General features: G+C 35.9%; 2 protein-coding genes across 2 annotated transcripts; one reads left to right on the top strand and one right to left on the bottom strand.

Moving 5' to 3' along the window:
- The first annotated feature begins 2,009 nt into the window (after positions 1-2,009).
- LOC114277208 (clathrin light chain 1) lies at positions 2,010-5,825 on the top strand. The gene is given in 4 exon segments (XM_028219091.2): positions 2,010-2,656; positions 4,887-5,040; positions 5,168-5,347; positions 5,350-5,825. Coding segments are annotated over 4 exon segments (1,026 nt in total). The 5' UTR covers positions 2,010-2,240; the 3' UTR covers positions 5,626-5,825.
- A 580-nt stretch (positions 5,826-6,405) lies between these two features.
- LOC114277200 (cold-responsive protein kinase 1) lies at positions 6,406-19,260 on the bottom strand. Its single transcript, XM_028219084.2, has 7 exons — positions 18,963-19,260; positions 17,788-17,909; positions 10,125-10,237; positions 9,318-9,528; positions 8,996-9,230; positions 8,114-8,264; positions 6,406-7,481 (listed from the first exon to the last, which is right to left on the bottom strand). The coding sequence occupies exons 2-7, from the start codon at positions 17,861-17,863 to the stop codon at positions 7,164-7,166; spliced, it is 1,104 nt and encodes a 367-aa protein (XP_028074885.1). The 5' UTR covers positions 17,864-17,909; positions 18,963-19,260; the 3' UTR covers positions 6,406-7,163.
- Between the last annotated feature and the right edge of the window lie 5,283 nt (positions 19,261-24,543).

Raw genomic sequence — 24,543 nt, 5'->3', positions numbered from 1 at the left:
GACCATAACTTCTTCCGCGCTTATCCCGCGCATCTTTTGAATGTCCTCCTGGAGAAGTCTCCGGGTCCGCCATCGGAGGAACGATAGTGGGATGCCCTTCTCTCCGTCTGCCTGACTCCAGGGTAATTCTGTCGATGGCAGACAATGGAATCTCGTCGTTGTTCGCCATGGACGGCGATCAGATGAGCCTGGAAGACAAGGTTTTGTCTGTCAAGTTCCCACAGACGGCGCCAATTGTATAGGGAGCTAATATTCAGGCAAGCTCGTATTCCTTTCTTCCAAGCTCCGTTTCTGTCCGATCACTTGCGTGCACAACAACAGTGAGCTACCCGGCGGTGTGTGGCCGAAAAACCCCCTCGACGACCAAGTTAGCACACACCTGAGGATAAAGAGAGAGTGGAGGGAGTTGAGTGTAAGTGTTTCTCTTACCAAATATTCATCTGTCCAGCATGGGGGGGCGCAGACTTGCTTATATACCTTCTGCGCCCCAAATCTACTCACATTCGTCTCTCGACACGTGGTGCTGCTATCCCATCTGTCAGCACAAATCTTGCTGAACATCACCTAACCTGACTGCCAGCCCACTGTATTAGGAGCTCGGCAGCCGGGCTGTAGCATCTCGGCTGTCAACGGCCATGCTGCGTTTCATGCCTAGGTGCCCCCAACAACCGAGCTCCTTTCCAGCCATGCTCAACTACATTCCGGCGAAGCCAAGCTTGAGATTGGTCATACCGGTCAACCAAAGTCCTTCCTACCGAGCTTCAGGCATGAGCCTTCATGCCAAGCTATGGATGCGTGCTTTCCAACCGCGCAACGCATAAACCGTGGAACCCTTACTTGACCGGCCTCCGTGCCGACAAGGTGAAGTAGCTCGGTTCCACATGCCCTTGTCATTGCCGAGCAAAAATCACTTCTGGGTGGACCCGGGATACCACGGCCCAAATGTGTTCGGCCCACAATTTGCCTGGTATTACCATAGCCCAATCCAGACCATATTTTTCCCTCTCAATAAATTATTATAATATGGTGTCACATCATTTATAAAAAATTGTGAAATTCTCATATTACCCTCATGCACAAGCTGGAAATTACTAGTTTGCCCTCCTTGTTTAGTGACAAATTTTGTTATTTTTTCAAGGGATATTTTGGTAAATTTGTGTCATGGCTCATTTGGTCTTGGGATAATTATACTTACACCACAAAATAATCTCCTTGCACCCTTTCTCTTTTTACACCAAGATGGCTTATGTGTCCTTTTTCTTTTCTCTTTTTTCTTCCCAAGATGGCTTACACTCTGTTTGCATCGTGCCGTAAGGGGAGAAAGGAAATGATTTTGATTTCTTACTTGTGAAAAAAGAAAAAAGAAAAAAATATTGAAGATTTACATCATTATATTTGTATAAATAAAAGAGAAGAAAATGTAATTTATCCCTTATTTTTGAATAAAGTAAATAAGAGAAAATAAATAAAAGTATTATATTTTATTTTATTAAAATAATTTTTTATATTAATAAATTATAATTTTTCGTAAGAATAATTTTGATATTTTAAAAAAAAAATCATTCAGTATGTTTGGTTTGACTTTTTTGGATTAAATTTTTTGAAAATTGATTTTTTTAATTTTCGTGTTTTTTTTATTTTAATAAATATTTTTTAAATTTTAGACATTTTTTTTTTTACTTTTTTAGATGCACCTTACTTAGATGTATCTAAAAAGTAAAAAATTTGTGAAAAAATATTTTAAAAAATTAATAAATATATAAAAATACAAAAAATGTACTGAATTCTTGTATTTTTTTTATATTTTTGGTATTTAGTGAATTTTTAAAAGATTTTTTTTATAATTTTTTTATTTTTTAAGTCTATTTATGTTAAGTGTGTCTAAAAAAGTAAAAAAATTATTTAAAATATTAAAAAAATTTGTAAAAACAAAAAAAATATGAAAAATAAAAAAATAAAATTTTTTGAAAAATATTTTTTGAAATGTAAAAGCAAGCAAGGTTCAATTCATTTTGCCACCAAATCTCACTACTTTCTGGTAAAAAAGCAAAACATAAATTTCTGAACACATCCTCAACGCACTCCCTTCACTTCGAAGTTTCGTAACACGTAGATATTTTTACATACAGAGAGAGAACGAAGAAGAGACAACGAAGAGAGAAGAGCGATCGAGCGAGAATCGAGAGAGAGAGAAAGCCCGCAAGAATCTAGAGAGAGAGAGAGAGAGACGAGACAAAGAAATGTCTTCATTCGATACATACAGCAACGACGGTGTTGAAGACGCGATGGGGACTTCGGCTCATCCATTCGCCGACAACGACGGCGGCTACGACACCTACTCCAGCTACGCCTCCGCCGATCCACCGCCGTACGACGGCGGCGGTGGCGGATTCACCGCTGACTACGATGAGGTCACCGTAGATTACGCTTCTCACTCGGCGAACGGTGCTGATTCCTTTGGTTTCGGCTCAGATCCGAGCCACGAGTACGCTCAATCGTCGCCGTTCGCTTCTTCGATCCCTGTATCCAACGGCAATGGCAAATCGTACGACATTGGTGAAGACGCCGACGGAATTTTCAGTTCCGATGGGCCGGTGCTTCCGCCTCCTACTGAAATGCAGCCTGATGAAGGTTCCGCACTTCGCGAATGGCGACGGTACGCTTTGATTCACTTCTTCTTTTTTTCTTTTTTCTTTTACTTGTGATGTGGTAATTGCGTATAGATCTGAAAGTTCACTTGTTTGTAGTAATTGATTTAGTTAACAGCTGATTGTCTACTTTTGATTTGAGTTTTTCGATTTCATTTCATGTTCGTCTTCAATGCTTTTGAAATCACAATGTGGAGATTGATTTTAACTAATATATACATTTTTTTGGCTCCTAATTTGTTTCTGCTATCCATTTAAGAAGAATTTCATTACAAGCTTTTATTTATTTGATGCAATCTTAAATGGGCATGTGTGTCTGAGTCTGATGCAAGATCATTTTAAATTTTAAAATTTTAAGAAGCAAGAGAAAGTTATACAAGATTATGAATTACCAACTGTGAATTTGGATGCTTATTTCCTGCACACGTATGCAATGTTTTGTGAATTTCCTGATAGCATAAGGTGAACCTCAGTTTTCTTTTAAAATGTTGGGGGTAAATTACACTTACCACACTTGTGGATTAGAAAAATACAATTACTTCACAAGTTTGGCATAATTACACCTATTTCTGAATCTTGGTTAATTGAATCTCATGCTCCGGGTATTATTTCTCGATGGTTCGTATATGAGCCTCTTCAATTTCTAGGATCCATAAATTAAGTTTTTGTTGTTATAGAACATGGTACTCTATGGGATCAATGAATAGTGTACGAATAGAGTAAAAGAGGAAATAAAATAAGTAGAGAAAGGTTATATGCTATATAAAACTATATACCAGTCTTTCCTTTTAGTAAAGTTAAAGTAACCAAAATTAATGCAAGGTTAAAACTAATGCATGGTTAAAGTAACCGGAACTAATGCAGAAAGTTTGTAAACATTGGAATAAACAAAGGTAAAATATTTCAGTGTAACATGGATGAAAAACCTTAAGGAGTTATGTAAAAACTTGGGGTTCGATTTATTTTTTTTAAATTTTAACGTTGTGTTTAGTTGTGGTATTTGGGAAGGGATTTGAAAAATGAAAGAGAAAATGTGTGTGAAATTAGGTGAAATATAGGTATATTTTATTCACATTTCGCCTACTTTTTCTCATTCTCTTTTCTAATCCCTTTCCAAATCCTCTAACCAAACAAAGCGTAAGGGAAATTAGTGTAATTTACCCTATTTTTTTGTGGGATGCTGGTTAATATGAAATTTGAATTGTATAACATTATGGGTGTGTTTGTTTGGGCGGACTGGATAAGGGGGATTGTAATCCATCGGACTGTTAATCCCGGGATACATCTCTGGACTATTTGGTTAGATTGGATTTGTATCTTATGTTTGTTTAGTCATGTGATTAGATATCTAGATTGGACTATTTTTAGTGAATCCAATATTTGGCTAGACGGACTAAATAAGAATAAATATTCAAAAGACTATTTTACCCTTATAATTTATAATTTAACAACACTAAAAAATTTTTATTTATAAGGTCATAATTTTTAATTTATTATTTTCAATTAAATTAAATTTATAATTTATATTTTTTATTTAATATATAATTTTAAATTAATGACAATAAAAAATAATTTTATTTAATATATAAATTAAATTTTCAACAACACTAAAAAAATTTAATTTATAAGGCCATAATTTATTATTTATTATTTTTAAATAAATTTAATTTATAATTTATATTTTTATTTAATATATAATTTTAAATTAACAACACTAAAAAAATAATTTTATTTAATATGTAAATTTAATTTTTTAACAACACTAAAAAAAATTAATTTATAAGGCCATAATTTTTAATTTATTATTTTTAATTAAATTTAATTTATAATTTAAATTTTTTATTTAATATATAATTTTAAATTAACAACACTAAAAAAATAATTTATAAATGTTCAAAAGATTGTTTTACCCTTTTCTAATTATTTGCTAAGTAATAGCATGAGGGTAAAATGGACATTTCAGAGCCTAATCGTATAGGATACCAATCCCATGGAAATAATTCCACCCCCTCCCATGGGATAGGATAGTTCCATATTTGTAGGACTAATAGTTTGGGGAGACTATTAGTCCGGAGCAAAATCTTTCAAACAAACAATGGACTATTAATACGGTAGGATTAATAACCCAATCCCACACTCTAATCCTTCAAACAAACGCACCCATGGAGTTTTAGAACAACACCAAATTGCAACCACCTTTCAGTGTTTTAAAAACTAGAACCATGTTGACTGGTGCAGTCAAAATGCAATTCGGCTTGAGGAGAGGGAAAAGATGGAGAAGGAGTTGCGGAATCAGATTATCGAGGAAGCTGAAGAGTATAAACGAGCTTTCTATGAGAAAAGAAAGCTCAATATAGAGACTAGCAAGATTGACAACAGAGAGAAAGAGAAGGTGAAACCTTGAAGATGCTCTTATTATAATTATATATACCCATATGTTTGATTTCTGTATTCCTTTATATTTTTGATAGGTGCTTAACATTAAAATCTGTGGGTTTTTCTTTTTTTTCATGTGGCAGTTATACTTGGCTAATCAAGATAAGTTCCACAAAAATGCTGATAAACAATACTGGAAAGCAATAGCAGAGCTCATTCCTCATGAGGTTCCCAATATTCAGAAGAGAGGCAAGAAGGAGCAGCAAGAAAAGAAGCCAGGGATCACAATCATCCAGGGCCCCAAGCCCGGGAAACCTACTGATCTCTCTCAAGGATGCGCCACATATTGGTGAAGCTGAAGCACACACCCCCACCTCACATGGTACCACCGCCCCCACCCGCTCCTGCCAAGGATGCCAAAGATGGAAAGGATACCAAGGTCGGAAAAGATGCCAAAAATGGAAAAACCGCAGCATCAAATCCAGCTGGAGAGTCACCGTCTGTTCATGTGAAAGATGTCAACATTAACAATTCTCCACCATCATCCACGTCTAAACAAGAAGAGTCTGCTGCTGCAACTGACCCCAGGCCTGCTATCTGACTTAGATTCGACGGCCTCATCAAGCATTGTGCATTTTCACTCCAAAATTTTTATCTGTTTGTTCCATTTTCACATTATTGTTGCCATTTTGCCGTGTCTGTTACTGTGGAAACCCGTCTTTACTTTTCTTTGAGATATCATGTTGATTGAGATTTTAAAATTCATTGTCACATTCTTTATAAAATTATAATTTGTGATAACTAGATTTTTTTTAATGAATATATCAGATGATGGCATCTGATCATTTCTCTTTCTAAGTATTAGCTAATCAACCAGTGCAAGGGTCTGTTTGGTTGAATGTGATTAGAACTTAAATAACAGTCTCAATTTAATTTGCTAATGCATTCCTGAAGAATTTTGAATGACAAAAATCTTTAAGGGTAAAGGTAATTTGATTCCGGCATTTAGATTGGAATAGAATAGAAAAAGAAAAGTAATATTTATTTCAGTAGGAATTACATTTTTAAAATCTGATTTCTTCACTTTTCTATAGGAATCTCACATTCCTAGAGGAACATTAGGCATTTAAGAGTAAAAAATAGTAATTGGACTCAACAATATTTAAAACTTCTCATTTCTCATGGAGAATTCCCAACATGGAGAATTCCTAACAAAATTAAACATTTGAATACATTATTGTGTTCGAATCTTGGATTAGTGGAAGAATTTGTAAAGAAAAAGAAGTCATTATATGATCCACACATTCCTCCACAAATTAATGATCCAAACACATCATTAATGTGTCCCATGTCATTATAGGCAGATAGAGCTTACAATATGTTTAGGTATACAGTCAACCAATCTAAAGATGGTTACTTGCAATTATATTTCTCAAATAATTTACCACCAATACAAATTAATCTGTTGAACTTCACAAAATATTCACATAAAACACTTCTACCCAAAAGCTAATTTAGCCTCCCTTTCTTCCCTCAAACTCAATGGCAGACCCCAAAAAATCCTAAAAATGAAGAACGTATATTATGAGGGGGAAAAGAGATGTACACTAAAGCTTGATGTGTTAAAAAATAAAAAGAAAAAATTCTTCCTATACTCGTACGGCTTTAAAGGTCTCTTCCTGTTGAATTGAGACATAGCAATGCCACGTACACAGAATTCATATACAAAAAAGACACCGAGAATATTCAATTTATAGTCAAGATTCATTTAAGACATATGTTTTACTGTACGAGAGCTCAACCACATTATCATTCTAAGCACGGATTCTGTGCACATAGCTTTACTAAGGTCTCGTTTGGGAAGCGTCCCGTTTAGCCAAAAAGTCAAAAAATCACTAAAAAATCAAAAAGCCAACAATCCATACCAAAACATAAAAGATTCTATTTTCTCTCTACTTTTTGCACATTTTTTCGTAAAAAGTCAAAAAGTCATCCCAAACATACTGGTTTTTTTTAGCTCATATTTTAGCCAAATAGCCAAAAAGTTACTAAATTAGCATGTTCCCAAACGAGGCCTAATTGAGGCATGCCATGTCTCTGTCCTCGAGGCTTTTTCAAAAACAGTATCGACTCCAATTTTTATCTAGGGGTGACCTGGGTGATGGTGATGGGGACAGAGCTCATTTGATAGCTAGTAGAGCTTTCGGATGACTTTTTACTTGGTGAAGCCAACCCTGAATCCTGGAAGATGCCCGGGGCTGTAAGTAGCTTCTCATTGAGCCGGATGTCTCTTGAAAGCATTTCAACAACTTGGCTCATCATTGGCCTTCGGTTTGCTGCTGCTTGGGTGCAGAAAAAGGCTACTTTCATGTACTTCATGACTTCTTCCTCCGGGAATTCGTCCATTTCGGGGTCCACTAGCTCTAAGAGTTTCCCTTCTTTATAAAGCTCCCATGCCTGTTAAAAGCAAAACCATATCTGTTAAAAGACCCAAAAATACACTCGTGCGAAGATGCTAGAACAAGACCAAAAACATAAGAGTAGTGCTATACAATATATATAAATATATAATTAAAACAGAATTGATGTGGCATGTTCTGATTTTATCACGACAGATCCATCAAGATGACTTGTATTTTGAAAATTGCGTACTGCCATATCATTCGTGTAATGGATTCTGTATAAAAATTCTCTTAAGAACATCATTTTTCAAAACATAAACAACAAATCACCAAAATTTGGACCCAATATGGTAGATCTGTGAATTTAGTTTCTTTCTGCTTTTTGTAGCTTTCCAGCTAACGAATCAGGCATGTTAAGATCACCAATTTCCCCCAAAACTTAGGTTGTTTAGAAGTGAATCAATAATGTATATCAAGCTATCCCTTAGTTCAAAAAAAAAAAAAAAGAAAAAAAAAAGCTATCCCTGCCCTGGCGGGGTACCCCACCTTGCACATGAAGCAAAATCAAAGACTTGATGGTCAGTCACAAAGGAAGCAGACCAAGCAATAAATAAAAGAACTGCCACGATTCTGAATTTAAAGCTACCAAGACTTTTTTCGAACATACAAAGGAAAAAACTAGCTCACCCATTCCAGGAGAAACTTCTGCATCCCTCCCCAGTTTGCCCTCGAACTACTTTTGCCACTTACTACTTCAAGTATGAGGACCCCAAAGCTGTACACATCGGCTTTCAATGTTAATTGACCGCCCAGTACATATTCAGGTGCCAAATAACCACTGGATGAAACAAACCGGAGTTATAAGTTAGAATATATATCTTGTTGCATCAAAACATCATGAAACCAATTACATAGTTTTAAAAGGAGAAATCCAATAGTACAATATTACAAAAGGTTTTCAAACTATCCATCCTTAAAAGGAAAACATTTGGTGCACATTAGATGAAAAAAAATGGAAAGAGTACGCAAATTGCGCAAGCAAAAATGCAATTGGCCAAGTTTCAAATGTCAAAATCGTCTTACACTATGTTTCTATGAAAAAAAAAATTTGGAAAAATATTTTTTGCACTTTCTAGCATTTGGTACAGTGGAAATGAAAGTCAACAGAAAACAAACTTATTTGGACTGAAAATGTTTTCACTTTTTATAGGTGGAAAAAATTTCCGAATTAAAGTTCTACCACCGCCACTATTGCTACCACCCAAACGCCACAAACACCATCACCATGCCACTACCACCACCACAATACAACTAATAGCACATTAGTTTCAAGGTCCTAACCAAACATAAGAAAACATTTTAAAAAATAAAATAAAATTGGAAACAGCTTTTCATAAAACGTGTTTTCCATTGGAAAATATATTTTGCCCAAACAAACGGGGCAGAGTAAATCGTTGTAGAATGCATGGCACATAGCTTCTTGGTTTTGAGCGAAAATATAAAAAATGATATATATCAACATCAAAGAGCACCCAAAACTTCAAGTAGGAATAGGAAAGGGTTACGTACGTTGTTCCTGCTATTTTCGTGCTAATGTGTGTGATGTTATCCGGAAAAAGTTTCGCCAACCCAAAGTCTCCAATTTTCGGTGTGAAGTTTTGGTCAAGAAGTATATTACTGGCTTTAATGTCCCTATGCACTATATGGGGCACAAGTTCTTCATGAAGAAATGTAAGCCCTCTAGCTGTGCCTGTGCAAATGGCAGATCTTTTTCCCCAGTCCAGTTTTACAGTTCTATTTGGTCCTGCAAGCACAAATAAACTATATTTTAGGGCTCCTTTGTGCATAAACTTTAATAAACTGCTCAGATTCTGTACTTTGGTCAAATTACCCAACAATGTGTAATCAAGGCTGTTATTTTCCAGATATTCGTAAACCAAAACCCGGTTAGCTCCTTGAGCACAGCATCCGATTAACTCCACGAGGTTTGGATGCTTGACATTCGATATTGTTTTAATCTCTGTCAGAAACTCCCGCACCCCCTGCCTTGATTCAGCAGAAAGTGTCTTCACAGCAATTTGTGTGCCGTCTTTGTGGATTCCCTGCAAAATTACTATAGAGTGAATAAACACAAACAAACAAAATGTCAATTAAATTCCTTAAATAACTTGTATCAGTTATAGTTGAAATCTAAGAAGCACAAACACTGACATGCAACACATGACAGGCTAATTTTCAAAAAATGCACGATGCAATATGTGAAAGACCCATGCAAAACATATTATTTTATATATTTATTCTCATTAAATTTATATGCTACAACAATAAAAAATAAAAAATAAATAAATAATTTAAATGGGACACCTGTGTCCCCAGCTTATCCCCAACGTGTGCATCTTGTCTCCAAACAGTTTGAATCACCACCAGTCAGGTTTACGCTTCTATTAGCTTTTGGCCAACCCGTGAGGTGGGCCTTACTAGCCAATGAACAAAATGGACTAAAGAATTATTAACCTTCCATTATGAAATTAAAATATAGCCATGGCAATGACAAATGAAAGTTCTAATCGAACTACAAAGTCAGCATAGTTATATAATTGTCCTCAAACGATGATCAAGAACAGTTCAACTATCATATTAAAAAAAGTTGAAGCGAGGAAAATATAAATTATGGGGAAAACTTTGCAAACTGGAGTACCTTGTACACTGTTCCAAAACCTCCTCGCCCTATCTTATTTCTTAGATGAAAATCATCTGTAGCGGTTCTCAATTCGTTGTACGAGAAAGTTTTTATGTTCTCAAGCGGTTGCCCTGGGCAATAAGGAGACAAAAGAAAATCAAATAGATGTAAAAAAAACAAAAGCTTGCTGACTTGAAAAATAAATTATGTCATCTTCAATTGCTAAGAAAAAGTAATGCACGATAATAAAGCATAATCCTAATCATTTATCAATAACCTATTTTATATTGTATTGATACAAAAGGACATCTGATCTATTAGTTTAAGCTGGGATCACTCTCCTCTTTTATTATTTTCTGCAAAGGGCTATTAGAAGCAGCTGTAATCAGTATATTAAATCAAAACTGAGATAGTCAGCCTGTGAAACAAAATCCCACATCGCCTAAGTACTGAAGTAATATGCAATATGTAAGTGTGAAGGCCCCCTCAACTCAAGAGTTACATGTACTCTTCCAAGACTCTGTAAGTTGGCATCAAAACCGGAATACCCAAGGGTGGGTAGGGTGCTTATCCCCTGTGTTACATGTACTCTTCTTTATTTCCCAGAGTAACCACATCTACCAAATATAACATGGGTAAGGGTGTGAGATATGTATCCAATGCTCGTACCCAATTTAAACACTTGGATTTTTTAATTTGTTACAATATAAAAAAAAAAAAGATGAAACTCATATTTGCTCGTAAAGCAATATTTTTAACCTCTCACATGAGTTAGATACAGAAATCTTATTTTTCCTAAATCCTATTTAATTTATATTATATTTCTACATAATTTACAACCTCTCATCCGAAAATATTATATAATACGGCAATATAGATGTCTATATGATGCATCCACATACCCATATCCAATTTCGAAGATGTATCCCAAGATTCTAAGATTTAGATTTTTGAAGGTCTGCCATTTGGATATGCACCCGCACCCAATACTCGTACCTAAATCCATGTAACATAGCCTGTCCCTGCCCCTGCCCTGCACAGGGCAGGCGTTGCCAAATGAGCATGCACCACGTGAGGTCCCACATAGTCTGGATACTAAAATAATGTGCAATATATAAGCTTTAGTGCACCCTCACCTCAAGAGTTAGCTTTTGGGGATGAGTTCTACCCAAGACCGTGTAACTAAGTCAAACAAAATTTATGCCTGTCTTGTACATTGAGTTAACTTTTTTCTTTGGAATTGATTATATGCATACATTATAGGACACCCCATGGTGTTTGTAGCACACTGACAACATTATATAAAGTAGGTGTAGACCAGCAAGATTTAGAATTATAAGGTCATAAAACAAATAAGAAGGAAAATTCACTATGCAATGAGTCTGGTTTGTGAATATTATGATTTGTATCAAGTGAGCAATGGGATTGATATCTGGATACCAAAAGTGCCCCATGGTGACATTCATATATCTCAGTTTGATCCTTTACAAGGCATGAGAGACTATGAGGCTGTTGTAAGACATACTTTTTGGTAAAGGTTGTTGGGTAAGTGGTGTAGTACCAGTGGGGGAAAGAAAGAGCAGAGAAGAGGAAGAGGAAGAGGAAGAAGAAGAAGAAGAAGAACCAAAAATGACAAGAAAGAAACCAGCCTAGAGACAGAGAGGTAGGCTGAAGCTGTGTATTCAATAATATTTCAAAAATCCAATGATTCAATACACCGAACCCTATATGTGTATAGGATTGTTCCGGAAAATTGAAATAAAAAATAAAGACCTAAAATTAAGAAGGAAAAAAAAAACAAAATAAAATCAAACTAATAAAATCCTTCACAATATCCATGTTCCTTCATTGTGCCTTCCATCTTCCCAAGGACTATGGCTCACCATCCACCATCCACATTATACTCCATTGGGGAAGAGTGCATCCACTTTGAAAGGCACCCAAAAAGAGCAACATCCCTCAAGGAGGTGCCACCATTTCTCAAGGTGGCCTGTAGCTCACTGAAGAACAAGAGAAAAATAAAAAATAAATCCAAAAATAAATTGATGAGCTTTCAGAATATTATGTGCTCTACAAATGTCAGGGTGATAATACCATAACCACAAAGACACTTTTTGAATGAGAAGCCTATGCAACACACACAATGGAAAGGGGGAAAGAATTTAAGGACAACAAAGCAAACTCTCTCCAAGAATAGTTTCGTGTATAGGTGTTAGAATTTATCTCCACCTACCACCTCCACTATCACACACTCCACCTACCACCTCCACTACCACCTTCACTCCCACTCCACCTACACCTACCACTACCACCTTCACCTACTCCCAAAACTTCTCCTATATAATACATCCTTGTAATATACAAAATGTACAACAATCAATATTACATAAATTTCAACATGGTATCAGAGCAAGGTTAAGCACTTACTATTTTTCGCTTCACCGGCGGGCGGCAACCTCGCCTTGGTCGCCCGCCGGACCTCAATCTATTTCGCCGGACCTCTACACATACCGCTGCCACATTTACCAGTGAGTAGCCCGCAGCTTTCTTTCCCTCTCCTCATGGACCGCCTCTCTCTCTCTCTCTCTCTAAAACTTGTTCACACCGAGAGGAAAGAAGAACCAGGCGAGGGTTTCTCTCTGCTGAATCAAGGGCTTGTTCCTCTAAATTTAGAGGTTGTTATTGCATTGTCCGAACACGCCATGGCAGAGAATCTCCAGCCGGAGCCGCCGCCAGATCTCGCCGCTCCGGACGGTCGCCGGAGTGAGTTGACTCGGACCAACTTGGAGTCTTCCTCTGTAACCGTCGATCATTCCAAGGATTTCATTCACCGGAATACAAATGTGGCACCGTGCACGGCATGGACGGATGAGAAGCACAATTCATATCTTGATGCTTTGGAAGCATCATTCATTAAGCAGTTACACCAATCCCTGGGTTTGCCATTCTGGCGTTCAGAACAGATCACAATTGATTCTAATCCATCCCAACAACTGCCTGTCAATGCTGGTTATTCTTCTGACCAGTTCACATTTCTACGTGATGGCCCTTGGAAGAAGATCAAATTTGAGAGGAACCAGCCTTTGCTACATGGCAGACCTATGCACATGGGCATTTTATCTCTCTCTCTCTCTGCAGCCACTTTCTTTTATTTTAATATATGCTTATTATACTATATTAACTACAGCACCCACAGACTCCACCCACCAAAGCCATCATGCTGTTCAATGCGCCATATTATTCTTCTTATTATTATTATTTTTTTTTATTAAAAAAAAAAAACAAAAAAAAACAAAAAACACACCGACGGGAATTGCCTCTTCCCCATTACTACATTTTTCTTATTATTATTCTTTCCAAAAAAAAAAAAAAAAACAAACAATTTACAAATTTGCCCAACACTCATATACTCGTACGGGGGCTCACCCCGATCACCATTTTACATCCAAAAAAAAAAAAAACCACAACAAACAAAACAATTTGTTTTCTTTTCTGCAGCCGGCCACCAACCGACCTCACTTCTTCGCCTATTCCGCCGGCCTTTTCTTCTTGCCTCCGTCCTGGGCGGCCCTTGCCGGTGTTGCCTCCGTGTTTCCCACTCCACTGGGCATGATCACTCCCCCATACTCCTCCACTGCAGCATATGGAGGACCTCCAAATCGGAACATCACGGTGGCCTTCCGCTTCAGCTCCTTGTTTTCTGCCTTTAGCACACTTATCTCTGCTCGCGCATCCTTATACATGCGTTGGAGCAGAGCCAACTGGGAATTTAACTGTTGCACCTCATTTGTCCTGCTCTGCAGCCGGTGCGACAAGTTTGTGACCGCAGTCATGGTTTCCACACATGACTTCAGAGTATACTGATTGGCCTCCACATCCGACTGCACTGCCATTCTTTGCTCCACCGACCGCATCGGAAAGTTCAACGGAGCAAACTCCGGGGCGCTTGGTTGAGTTTCCAGTGCCACTGCACCAGTTCTCTCTCTCGTTGACTCGTTGAGGTCGGGAAAGAGGGTGAGCAGTCCACGGGAAGACGATGAAGCCATTTTCTGGGCAACAGAGTGTTACAGAATATCTCTCGCAACAGAGTGTTACAGACTCTCTCTCTCAGCACAACGAAGAGTTTTTCAGACTCTCTCTCTCAGCACAACGAAGTTTTTTTTCAGAGGTTTTTCGCAGCTTTTCTCTGCCTCAGTCTTAGCCTCCGTCTTATAGCCGAGGCAGCCACGCGCATCGCGCGCCTCTTGCCACCAGCCGACAAACGGGCACGCAAGCCAAGACGCCCACGTGCCTCGCTATCATGTTCGGCACACCTTTTGATGAATTGGGCACGCCTTTTGATGGCACGCCTTTTGACAACATTGGGCACACCTTTTGAGGGTGCAACCTTTTACAAGGGTCCGACAAGACTTTGTAAACTGTCCCGACATTGATTCCGGTTAGCTCCTTTATGGGTCCGACAAGACTCTGTAAACTGTCCCGACATTAATTCCGGTTAGCTCCTTTTAAGGGTCCGACAAGACTCTGTAAACTGTCCCGACATTGATTCCGGTTAGCTCCTTCATGGGTCCGACAAGACTCTGTAAACTGTCCCGACATTGATTCCGGTTAGCTCCTTTATGGGTTCGACAAGACTCTGTAAACTGTCCCGACATTGATTCCGGTTAGTTTCTACAAGGGTCCAGCAAGACTCCGTAAACTGTCACAACAACTGTCCCAACATTGTCTGCTACAACGGTCCGACATGACCCCATAAACTGTCTTCTACATCGGTATGACACCACCATACAGTGTCCTCTACATGGTTATGACACCCCCATACAGTGTCCTCTACAACGTTATGACACCACCATCCAGTGTCTTCACCAATGGTCTGACACGACCATACAGTGTCTTTTATCCTCTTTTATTTTTATATATTTTCTTGTTTTGTAACTCTCTCCAAACTCAAGTTGGTTAGTTTCTATCCTCCTTGAGTTTGCGGGGGGCTGTTAGAATTTATCTCCACCTACCACCTCCACTATCACACACTCCACCTACCACCTCCACTACCACCTTCACTCCCACTCCACCTACACCTACCACTACCACCTTCACCTACTCCCAAAACTTCTCCTAATAATACATCCTTGTAATATACAAAATGTACAACAATCAACCTTCACCTACTCCCAAAACTTCTCCTATATAATACATCCTTGTAATATACAAAATGTACAACAATCAATAACAATCAATATTACATAAATTTCAACAATAGGTTATAGGAACTAGATTCCATTCCTTATCAAAAATAAAAATAAAAAATCAATAAAAACACCAAAAAACAATAAACAAAAACAACAAGGAATGCATATTCCATTTAATGTTAAAGCAATAAACCAAACCAAACCATACCAAGCCTTAAGTCCCATCAAATGGGGCCGGCTACATGAATCCTTCTTCTCCATGCGGCTCTATCAAAGGCCATTTTGTTAGTCAAATTAAGTAGATCCATATCTCTATTTACAACACTAGCCAACGTTAATCTAGGCTTACCCAGTCCCCTAACACTTCAATCTACCGTCACTGCATCGCATCTTTTCACTACTGCTTCTATTGGTCTCCATTGAATATGACCAAACCATCTCAATTGATTCTCTCTCAACTTGTTTTCTATCGATGCTACTCCTACCCATTCCCGAATACACTCATTCATAATTTTGTCTTATCTAGTTTTGCTACACATCCACCTTAGCATCCTCATCTCAGCAACACTCATCTTATCAATATGTTATTTCTTGGTTGTCCAACACTCCATCCCATACAACATCGCTAGTCTAATAGTTGTTCTATAGAACTTACCTTTTAGTCTAGTGCGTATTTGTTTATCATATAGTACCCCAGACGCACTTCTCCATTTAAACCATTCCGCCTTAATCTTATGGGCCACATCAGCATCAATCTCCCCTACCGTTGTGATAATTGACTCTAAATAACGAAAATGTTCACTCTTAGGCAGTTCTTGGTTTTCAATTTGCACTTCTCCTCTACTTTCATTGTTACTGTTACTAAATTTACACTCCATATACTCTGTCTTAATTTTGCTTATCCGGAATCCTTTAGATTCGAGTGCTTTTCTCCAAATCTCCAACTTTGTGTTAACCCTTTTTCTAGTCTCATCCACTAACACGATATCATCTACAAAAAACATACACCATGGCACGTCATCTTGAATATTTCTCGTCAACTCATCCATAACTAACGCAAAAAGATAAGGACTTAAGGTAGATCCTTAGTGAAATCCTACAGTGATAGGAAATTCATTTGTCTCTCCAGTAAGCGATCTAATAGTGGTCACCACTCCTTCATACATGTCCCTAATCACATCAATGTAACCTTTTGTCATCCCTTTCCTCTCTAACACCCACCATATTATATCCCGAGGCACTCTATCATATGCTTTCTCAAGGTCAATAAACATCGTATAAATGTCTCTTTTCTTTTCTCTATACTTTTCTATTACTCTCTTCAACAGATAGATCACTTCCATTGTTAACCTGCCAAGCATAAACCCAAATTGATTCTCTGACATCTCTGTTATATCTCGCAATCGGCATTCCATCACCCTCTCCCACACTTTCATTCTATGACACATTAGCTTGATTCCTCTATAATTGTTACAATTTTGGACATCTCCTTTATTCTTATGGATTGGCAGTAAAATACTTTTCCTCCACTCATCTAACATATTCCTAGTCAACAAAATTTTGCTAAACAACCTAATCAACTAAGCAACTTCTTTTTTACCCAAACACTTCCAAACTTCAATGGGGATATCATTGAGTCCTAAAGCCTTATTTAATTTCATCTTCTTAAGTGCAGTCTCCACTTCAAAGTTCCTAATCTTACGATAGAACCTATAGTCTTGGTTTATCGTATTATTGGTTATTTCTTCCCCTATTGACGTACCTCCATGTTTCTCATTTAATAGTTTCTTAAAATAGTTCTTTCATCTCTCCTTAATCTCTTCATCCTTCACCAATACCTTAGAATCCTCACTCTTGATGCACTTAACTTGATTAAAATCTCTTGTTTTCCTCTCCCATATTCTTAACAAGTTTGTATACCCTCTTCTCTCCCTCTTTACTATTTAGTCTAGTGTATAGGTTATCATAAGCTTTCAACTTAGCTTCTCTCACTACTTTCTTAACCTCCTTATTATTAGCCAATCTATAACTCTTAAGGTTTTCCTCAATTCTATCCTTCTACCACTTTTTAAAACTAGTGTCTTGGCTTGATCCTAAGTAGCAATGCTTAAGGCAATCAAGATCTATCATGAATCCAAGGAAGCATTCATTAACCAAATTCTCCGAATAATTAATGAGTTAAACACAGCAGAACTGTGCAGTTATAATTTTATGTTAACATGATTGTGACAAAGTTGGTAATTCAGTATGGACACATCACAGAAGCCACCCTATATTTAAATTCTACTCATTTCAAATCCCGTGTAAAAAAATAAAAAACAAAAAAAACCATGGGTTCATTCAATTTTCATGGGACATCCACATTACATGACCCAAACATTTTGAATTTCCAGTAACCCATTAGAGAAAATATGAGCTCAACAATCTGATGGTTATGATGGACTTGAACATTCATTATCATCTATTATAACTATTTGTCATGAAGTCCTTACCTTCCAAGTCTTGATCGCCATGAGCATCATCCTTTTTCCGGCGTACAAGGGAGCCACCAAAGCAGCTGCAGCCCATGTCAGCTTGCAGTTAAATGTCTGAATTTTCTAAGTTATAGTGGGACCTTTCAAAACATAAAATAAAATTCCATAAGAAATTTCCCTCTAGTGCTTTACCCCTAACCCACCAAAATATGTTCAATGCATTGGTTTGAGTATCTCTGACTTCATCCCTTTTTTGCAATTGTTTCAGTGAAGGGAAAAACAACACAACAAATTTTGCAATTACTTCAGTTAAGTCAAATAGAACATACAACGAATTTCGCAATTACTAAAATGAAGTGAAAAATAGCATACAACCAAGCTGATGAAAACGTTCAAGATACCAAAAATTTTACTACACTTTCACCAGAGCATCAAAATCCAAGGAAGTGTCATCGATGATGAGAAATGCACTTCCCTGAGAGCTGAATCTTATGTACACACACATATATGTATGTACATATGTTCACAAATATATTTATACATGTATATAGATTATTACACTATTTAATATTGATCAGTCAAAAGATAATCAAAGCAACAGAAATATGGACTAAATAAAGATGCATTGACGCTAAATTACTGAAGCGCACACTGCTTCAACAACAATTCATTCGATTCCGTCCCATGTTCACGTTGAAAGTCTCAATCAGAACTTCAAATTCAACGCCATTGATCAACACACGGCATAGTCAAACTCAAATAAATTCCCAATCTCTTCCCATAACTACTTCAAAGACTCAAAAAATTACATTAGACCCCTTCTTATTTTTCACAACCAAACATAGAATCGAGTCAACCAACTCGTCCAAAACGCGAGGCAATCAAAATTCACCATAAATAAAAGCAAGTTTCAGCACAAGGCAATTAAATCACATTTATTCTCTCTCTTTTTTCATCAAATATTTTGTTAAAAATTCCAAACTCATTTTGAAAACCTGTTTTAACCATTTTTATTAATAATAATTAAAAAAAAAAATCATCACCAATCCTTTTAACTCTTTTCAAAATTCCGTCAAATTCGAGTAAAAAACACCTTCGATTGGAGCTCACTTTTAAGCTCTTGATTCATCAAATTTGAAGTTGAGGAAAGAATTGGTGAATAGTTAGGGTAATAGTAGAGTCACAACAATTACCTTCTATTTTGGAGAGTAATTAAGGTGCGATCAGTTCAGTGGTCTCATATCAACGAGTTCTTCAAGTTTCCAAGTCTTTGTTGTTGTGATTCTCGTATTCGCGTTTGTGTTGATGATGAACTTGTTGTTGTTGTTGTTGTTTGTAGGTTTGGAAGGTAAATGGAGAGAGTGAGAAACGAAGAAATGGTCGCGAATCATATAGCTCGCTAACGCGGGCGATTGCGTGTAGTATTTATTTATTTGTAGGAATGAGGAGGGTGGTGGAACTGAGACTAGAAAGCAACCGTTGGATCTCCCCAAAAAACCAAGAAAAATTTGGGCTCGTTTCGCACGAATCTTTGGGTTGAATTGGAATTATTTTAGTCATAATAAATTTTTTTATTCTAATAAATTAAAATATCATATTTAAATATAATTTTCTTTTTTTTTTATAAAAGTCAAAAAGTTCATTTCAAACGAAATTTTTTAACTTCAGACTAAAATAGCTAAAAATCTAAAAAGCCAACCCACATCCCAAACAAAGTCAAATGCACTTTGCTTAAAATAAGATTTGTCTTTTAATTTTGAAAATTAGATATCATCTTTAAAGTTTCTAATTTTATAATAAATTATTCATTTTATTAATAAATTATCAGGAGATTATTTGGTAGTTTCGAAATAAGGTTATGTGGTGTTCTGTGGTAGTAAAATTGGTGAAAATGTGAAGTATTGATTATTTGTGTTGAGTAATTGGGGAACATGATAGGCATAATGTATGGTGATTGATGAGAGAGTATATATACGTAGTACTCCGGACTATTATATAATTTTTCAAAACCATAAAATTAATTAACAGTATTTAATAATGTCAAAAAAAAATTAATTAATAATTCAGATAATTTTATCATTGTATAAAAGAATAGTTATGAATTTTATTTTTTTTAATTAATTATATTAAATAAAAAATTATAACAAAATGATATTTGTAAATTTTCAAATTAAAATAATTCGTGTTTTAGACAAATTTTAAAGGGTGTGTATGTAATTTAATAAAAAAATAATAATAAAGAGTGAGGACCGCTTTTCCAAATTCTAAAGTGGTATGAAAGTTGGAAAACTCAGCCCAGCTTACAATTCTTTCTATGTTGGCTGCTTTTAATATTACTCTCTGGCCCCCACCACGCCTTCGCTAGAGTTGTTATTGAGGTCGGTCGTTGATTTTGGTTGGATAATGTAAATAATTTATTTTAACTAATTTTTTACCTAGATAATATATAAAGATAATATATAAAAAAATAATTTCAATTATTAAAATAAAATTTATAGTATGCCTCGAATAATATCGTCAAGTGTAGTCCTATAAATAAAAGGTTGGGCTTCTCTTAGGTCACGTTTGTTTGATTTTATGGGATTGAGGGAATTAAGAATACGATAAGATTAAGTGAGGAAATTATTAGTGTGATGGTATTAAACTAGAGATATAGAATAAAAAGTATTTGTTTGTATATTATCGGATTAATAATATTATAAATAGTATTAATATATAAAATTAATATTTTTAAATTTTTAGTATTTTTTAATATTATAATTATTATTTTTTTGTTCTAAAAAATATAAATTTTGCTTAAAAATTATTTAAAATTTCACTAATCTCCTCACTAAATTTTTAATTCCCACCCCCACGTGGGATTGATAGTCCTACCAATAGGAAGATTATTAGTCCAAGGGGATAGTTGATCTCCTCACTCATTTCCTCAACCAAACACTCTTTAGATGAATCTCGCATACTACTAGTCCAATCCTCCTATCCAAAGAACCAAACAAACATGGCCCTAAGTTCATCCTTTAGAAGTTTGTAGGATCCAGCACAATCTCATTTTGATGATTCGAATGATTCATTTTGTAGAATTCAGTCTATCATCCATAGCAAAAAAATTAAGTTGATCTAATATTTTTTATTTTATTATATTTATCTCTAAAAAATAAATAATTTATTTTTTAAAATATATCTTCTATTTTTCCAAAGACTAAAATCATCATATCCTACTCATTTACTCTCTAATCTCTAATGTTTTCTTCCTTCTTCTTCTTCATTTTTTTTTTTATTATTTTTTTTTAAAAAAAGGCATGCATTAATGAGCCTTTTAATTTGTTGTACCAGGCACGCATTAATAATGAGCCTTTTAATTTGTTGTACCCATATGAAAAAAAACTGTTGTCCAAAAAAATTGCCATCCTTATAAAAAGCTCCGATCACAAAGTTCTGTAAACATTTATACAGCAAATTTAGTCCTCTCTATATCCAATATAGACTATGTTTTCCAGTAAAATCAAATTAAAACTCATTTTTATTAACATCACAAAATTCAAACCACAATTTCATTATTTAAGTTAATTTTTAAAGTAGTTTTTAGAAATGCAATATACTTTTTTGTGTTATTTAATTTAATTATTATAATTTTGTACCTGGTTTGGGACGTTCTAAATAAGTATATTTTTTTATTTTTTATGAAATATGGGTTGAGTTTGGGTTGGGTTTAAAGTGATGTGATAGAGAGCTGATGTGACTTAAATAAGGTCAAGTTTGACAACCCAAAAATAATTCATCTTTTTATCTTTTTTCCATCACATCATCTTTCTACTTTTCTACATATCTTTTCGTAAAAAGACAAAAGGTACACTTATTTAGGTCATCCCAAACAACCCCTAAGATGATGTGACTTAAATATGATAGTAACTTTTTTATTTTTTGACTTTTTTAGTACATGACAAACAACATGTTTTAACATTGTTGAAATATACAGAGGACAAATTTGATGTATCTTATTGTAAATTAAAAATTGATAATAACAAAACAAGAGCTATAAGCACCAATTTCTCAACTTCTCAATAATCAACTTATTTAAATTAGGGTTTGGCTTTGGTCCAGTCCACCATCGGATTGGACCGTGTTATTGGGTCCGTGGGGGCCCACTACGGGTCCCGTTTTGAAAGTCTGAACAATTCAATGCGTAGAACTCTTCGAGTATTATATGCCTGTAAAAAATCACGTTGATCGGATATCGATAGCTATGTGATCAAATCAGTTTTGTATTAAAAAAAATCGACGGTGAATAAATTAACGGTTGACAAAAAACTGATTTGATCACATAGCTATCGATATCCGATCAACGTGATTTTTTACAGGTATATATTACTTGAAGAGTTCTACACATTCAACGGTTCAGATTTTCAAAACGAAACCCGTAGTGAACCCCCACAAACCCAACAGTACGATCTAATCCGATGATGGACTGGAGCAAAGCCAAACCCTTTAAATTGTTTATATCCAATTGTAAGTAAAATTTGTACCCAACTGAGTCTAACATGTGCTCCAAATTTAAAATAAATTATAATTAGCTCATTTAAATTATAACCAACAGCCTCATGTACTTACTAAGCCTCCGTTTGGAAAGTGGGTTGGCTTTTTGACTTTTTGGCTATTTTAGTCTGTGCTATTTTAGCCTGATTTGGGAAGGACTTTTTGAATTTTTTAACTTTTTTTGTGAGAGATGATTGTAATGATTATGGGTTAGATTTGATGTTTTGTTTTTTGTGGCTAAAATAGTTTATTTTGTTTTTTGTGGCTATTTTAACCAAAAAAAATCTGACTTTTTTCTTCCCAAACAGAGCCTAAATCAACAACCCTTAATACACAAAATCAGTTATGTTTTTGTTACTTTTTATTAAAAAATATACAATTTAACAAACATGTGGGAGATGCTCTAAGAAGTTGTTTGTCAAACAATGGCTAAAGATCAAGTTGTTGACAGAAATATGCAGTTCCAATGTGAATCTCATGGATTGGCATATTGCTTTTTGATTCAATGGCCTTGAAAATGACTTTAAAAATTAGTGGACTTTTTCATTTTGCTTACAACTCCTTCCCACAAACCTTTCATTTTGGTTAAACCAAACAACATTTATATCAATCTTAATAGATTTTGAGTCAAATAATAATTAAAAAGTTACTTTTTTTTTAATTTAACTAATATTTTTTTTGTATGTAGAAACTACTCAAATTAGTCCAAACAAGCATTCAACTCCTAGTATATTTTTTTAGTTTAAAGTTGAATCATAAACCCTTAACTTGTAAACACTTCTTACCACAAATTATAATGGTCTTTGGGTATATACAATCAACTTCATTTAGTTTGTATTTAAAAAAATAAAATAAAGTGAACTAATTCAATTTGCTAGAATCCCACCCTTCATCCAAGTTATTGTGTCGTTTGGTTATCGAACAAAAGAATAAAAATCAGACTAGTTATTCAAGGAACTCATTTATCCAAATTTTGATTATAGAATTTGACGATTGGATAATGTGTGAGTGAATTTCCGATCACACTGCCAACTCAGTATTCAGCTGGAGAGCACTGGCAGAATAGATGGCACATGTCTGACCTGCAACAGAAAGAGAAGATTCCGGCGGTGGTTCGTTCACCCGGGGGCACTTCGACGATCAAGTCAGTATATCTCTCAAAGATAATCAATAGTGCTAAACTCACTGTTCAGAATATCAATTGCGTACCATAGACCCATCGGGGGTGGCTTTCTTTTATAGTTAACTCAATCCTAGTCCCCATAGAAGCCTAGCTTCAATGGACTTCTGCTCAGTGCTTATCCTGGACTCTCCAAGAGATAAAGATAAACTCCCTAAGAGTTTTATCCTTAACCAGGCTGAGTCCCTCCTTATTCTAGTACTCTTGTCCCTTATCCGCTTATTTCGGATTCCGATATCTTCGGAGATAACCTCGGCTTAGCTGAGATAACCTCGGAGTTATGATCAGGACATGTGGCACCTCGGCTGACACGTCGGTGTCACCTTGGCCACATGTTAGTATTCTGAAAATGTATCCCCACAACTGCCCCATAGGTTCTATTACCTCGGTATTTTGAAGTGATGGAACCTATATCATTCTTTCCAGTATGTCGGTTTAAAGTATTTTAGCCGAGATCGTTATTAAAGCCGACATATCTTTTTGAGAGTAAGACCTTCACGAACTTCTTTACGTGTATGAGCTGTTATGCACAACAACTCAACCGTTTTCGTCACGTGTTTTCTCCTCATTGGACCGTACTTGAGATGCGCCTGTAAGTCATCTCGCGCCTGTGTGCGTCGTCTGACGCATACACTTTTTTAGGTACATTAATGACCTCTTTGCCGCCGTTTCTGCGTTTTAACAAAAAACATTTCGTCTTTTCACTTTTTCACCTTTGTTCAAGCCCCCAGTTTTTCCTCTCTCTAGTTCTTTTCTTCAAAATCCGCCATTTGCTCTATATTCTTCAAGCTCTGTTACCGTTGTTCACCTTCTTCGACGAGGCTCTTGCTAATATTCCCCGTTCACCGCCGTCGCCTGATCTCGGCGAACTCAACACCGGTTTCTTTCTGCTGGTAAGTCACCGTTCCTTCTTGATTTTCAGTTTTTTGTTTTGCTTTGTTGAACTCTACTATTCTGCCTTTGCAATCTTGTTCATATCTTTGATGTTTCATCTTATATCTTGTTTTTCACCACATGTTTGTTCTGTGATTCTGTTTTTGCCTCATTCATTCTCGAATACA

This window comes from Camellia sinensis, chromosome 9 (genome assembly GCF_055761805.1).
Source record: "Camellia sinensis isolate YWXY chromosome 9, ASM5576180v1, whole genome shotgun sequence".
In the NCBI taxonomy this organism is placed as follows: Eukaryota; Viridiplantae; Streptophyta; class Magnoliopsida; order Ericales; family Theaceae; genus Camellia; species Camellia sinensis.
Note: the sequence above shows the minus strand (reverse complement) of the source record. Positions and strands in the feature narration are given on the sequence as shown.

Coding starts and splice junctions, on each gene's coding strand:
- LOC114277200 (XM_028219084.2), bottom strand. CDS start 17,863: ATGGGCTGCAGCTGCTTTGGTGGCTCCCTTGTACGCCGGAAAAAGGAT. Junction 10,238..17,787: donor TGGCGATCAAGACTTGGAAG/GTAAGGACTTCA, acceptor CTTATTGCCCAG/GGCAACCGCTTGAGAACATA. Junction 9,231..9,317: donor CCTTGATTACACATTGTTGG/GTAATTTGACCA, acceptor TTGTGCTTGCAG/GACCAAATAGAACTGTAAAA.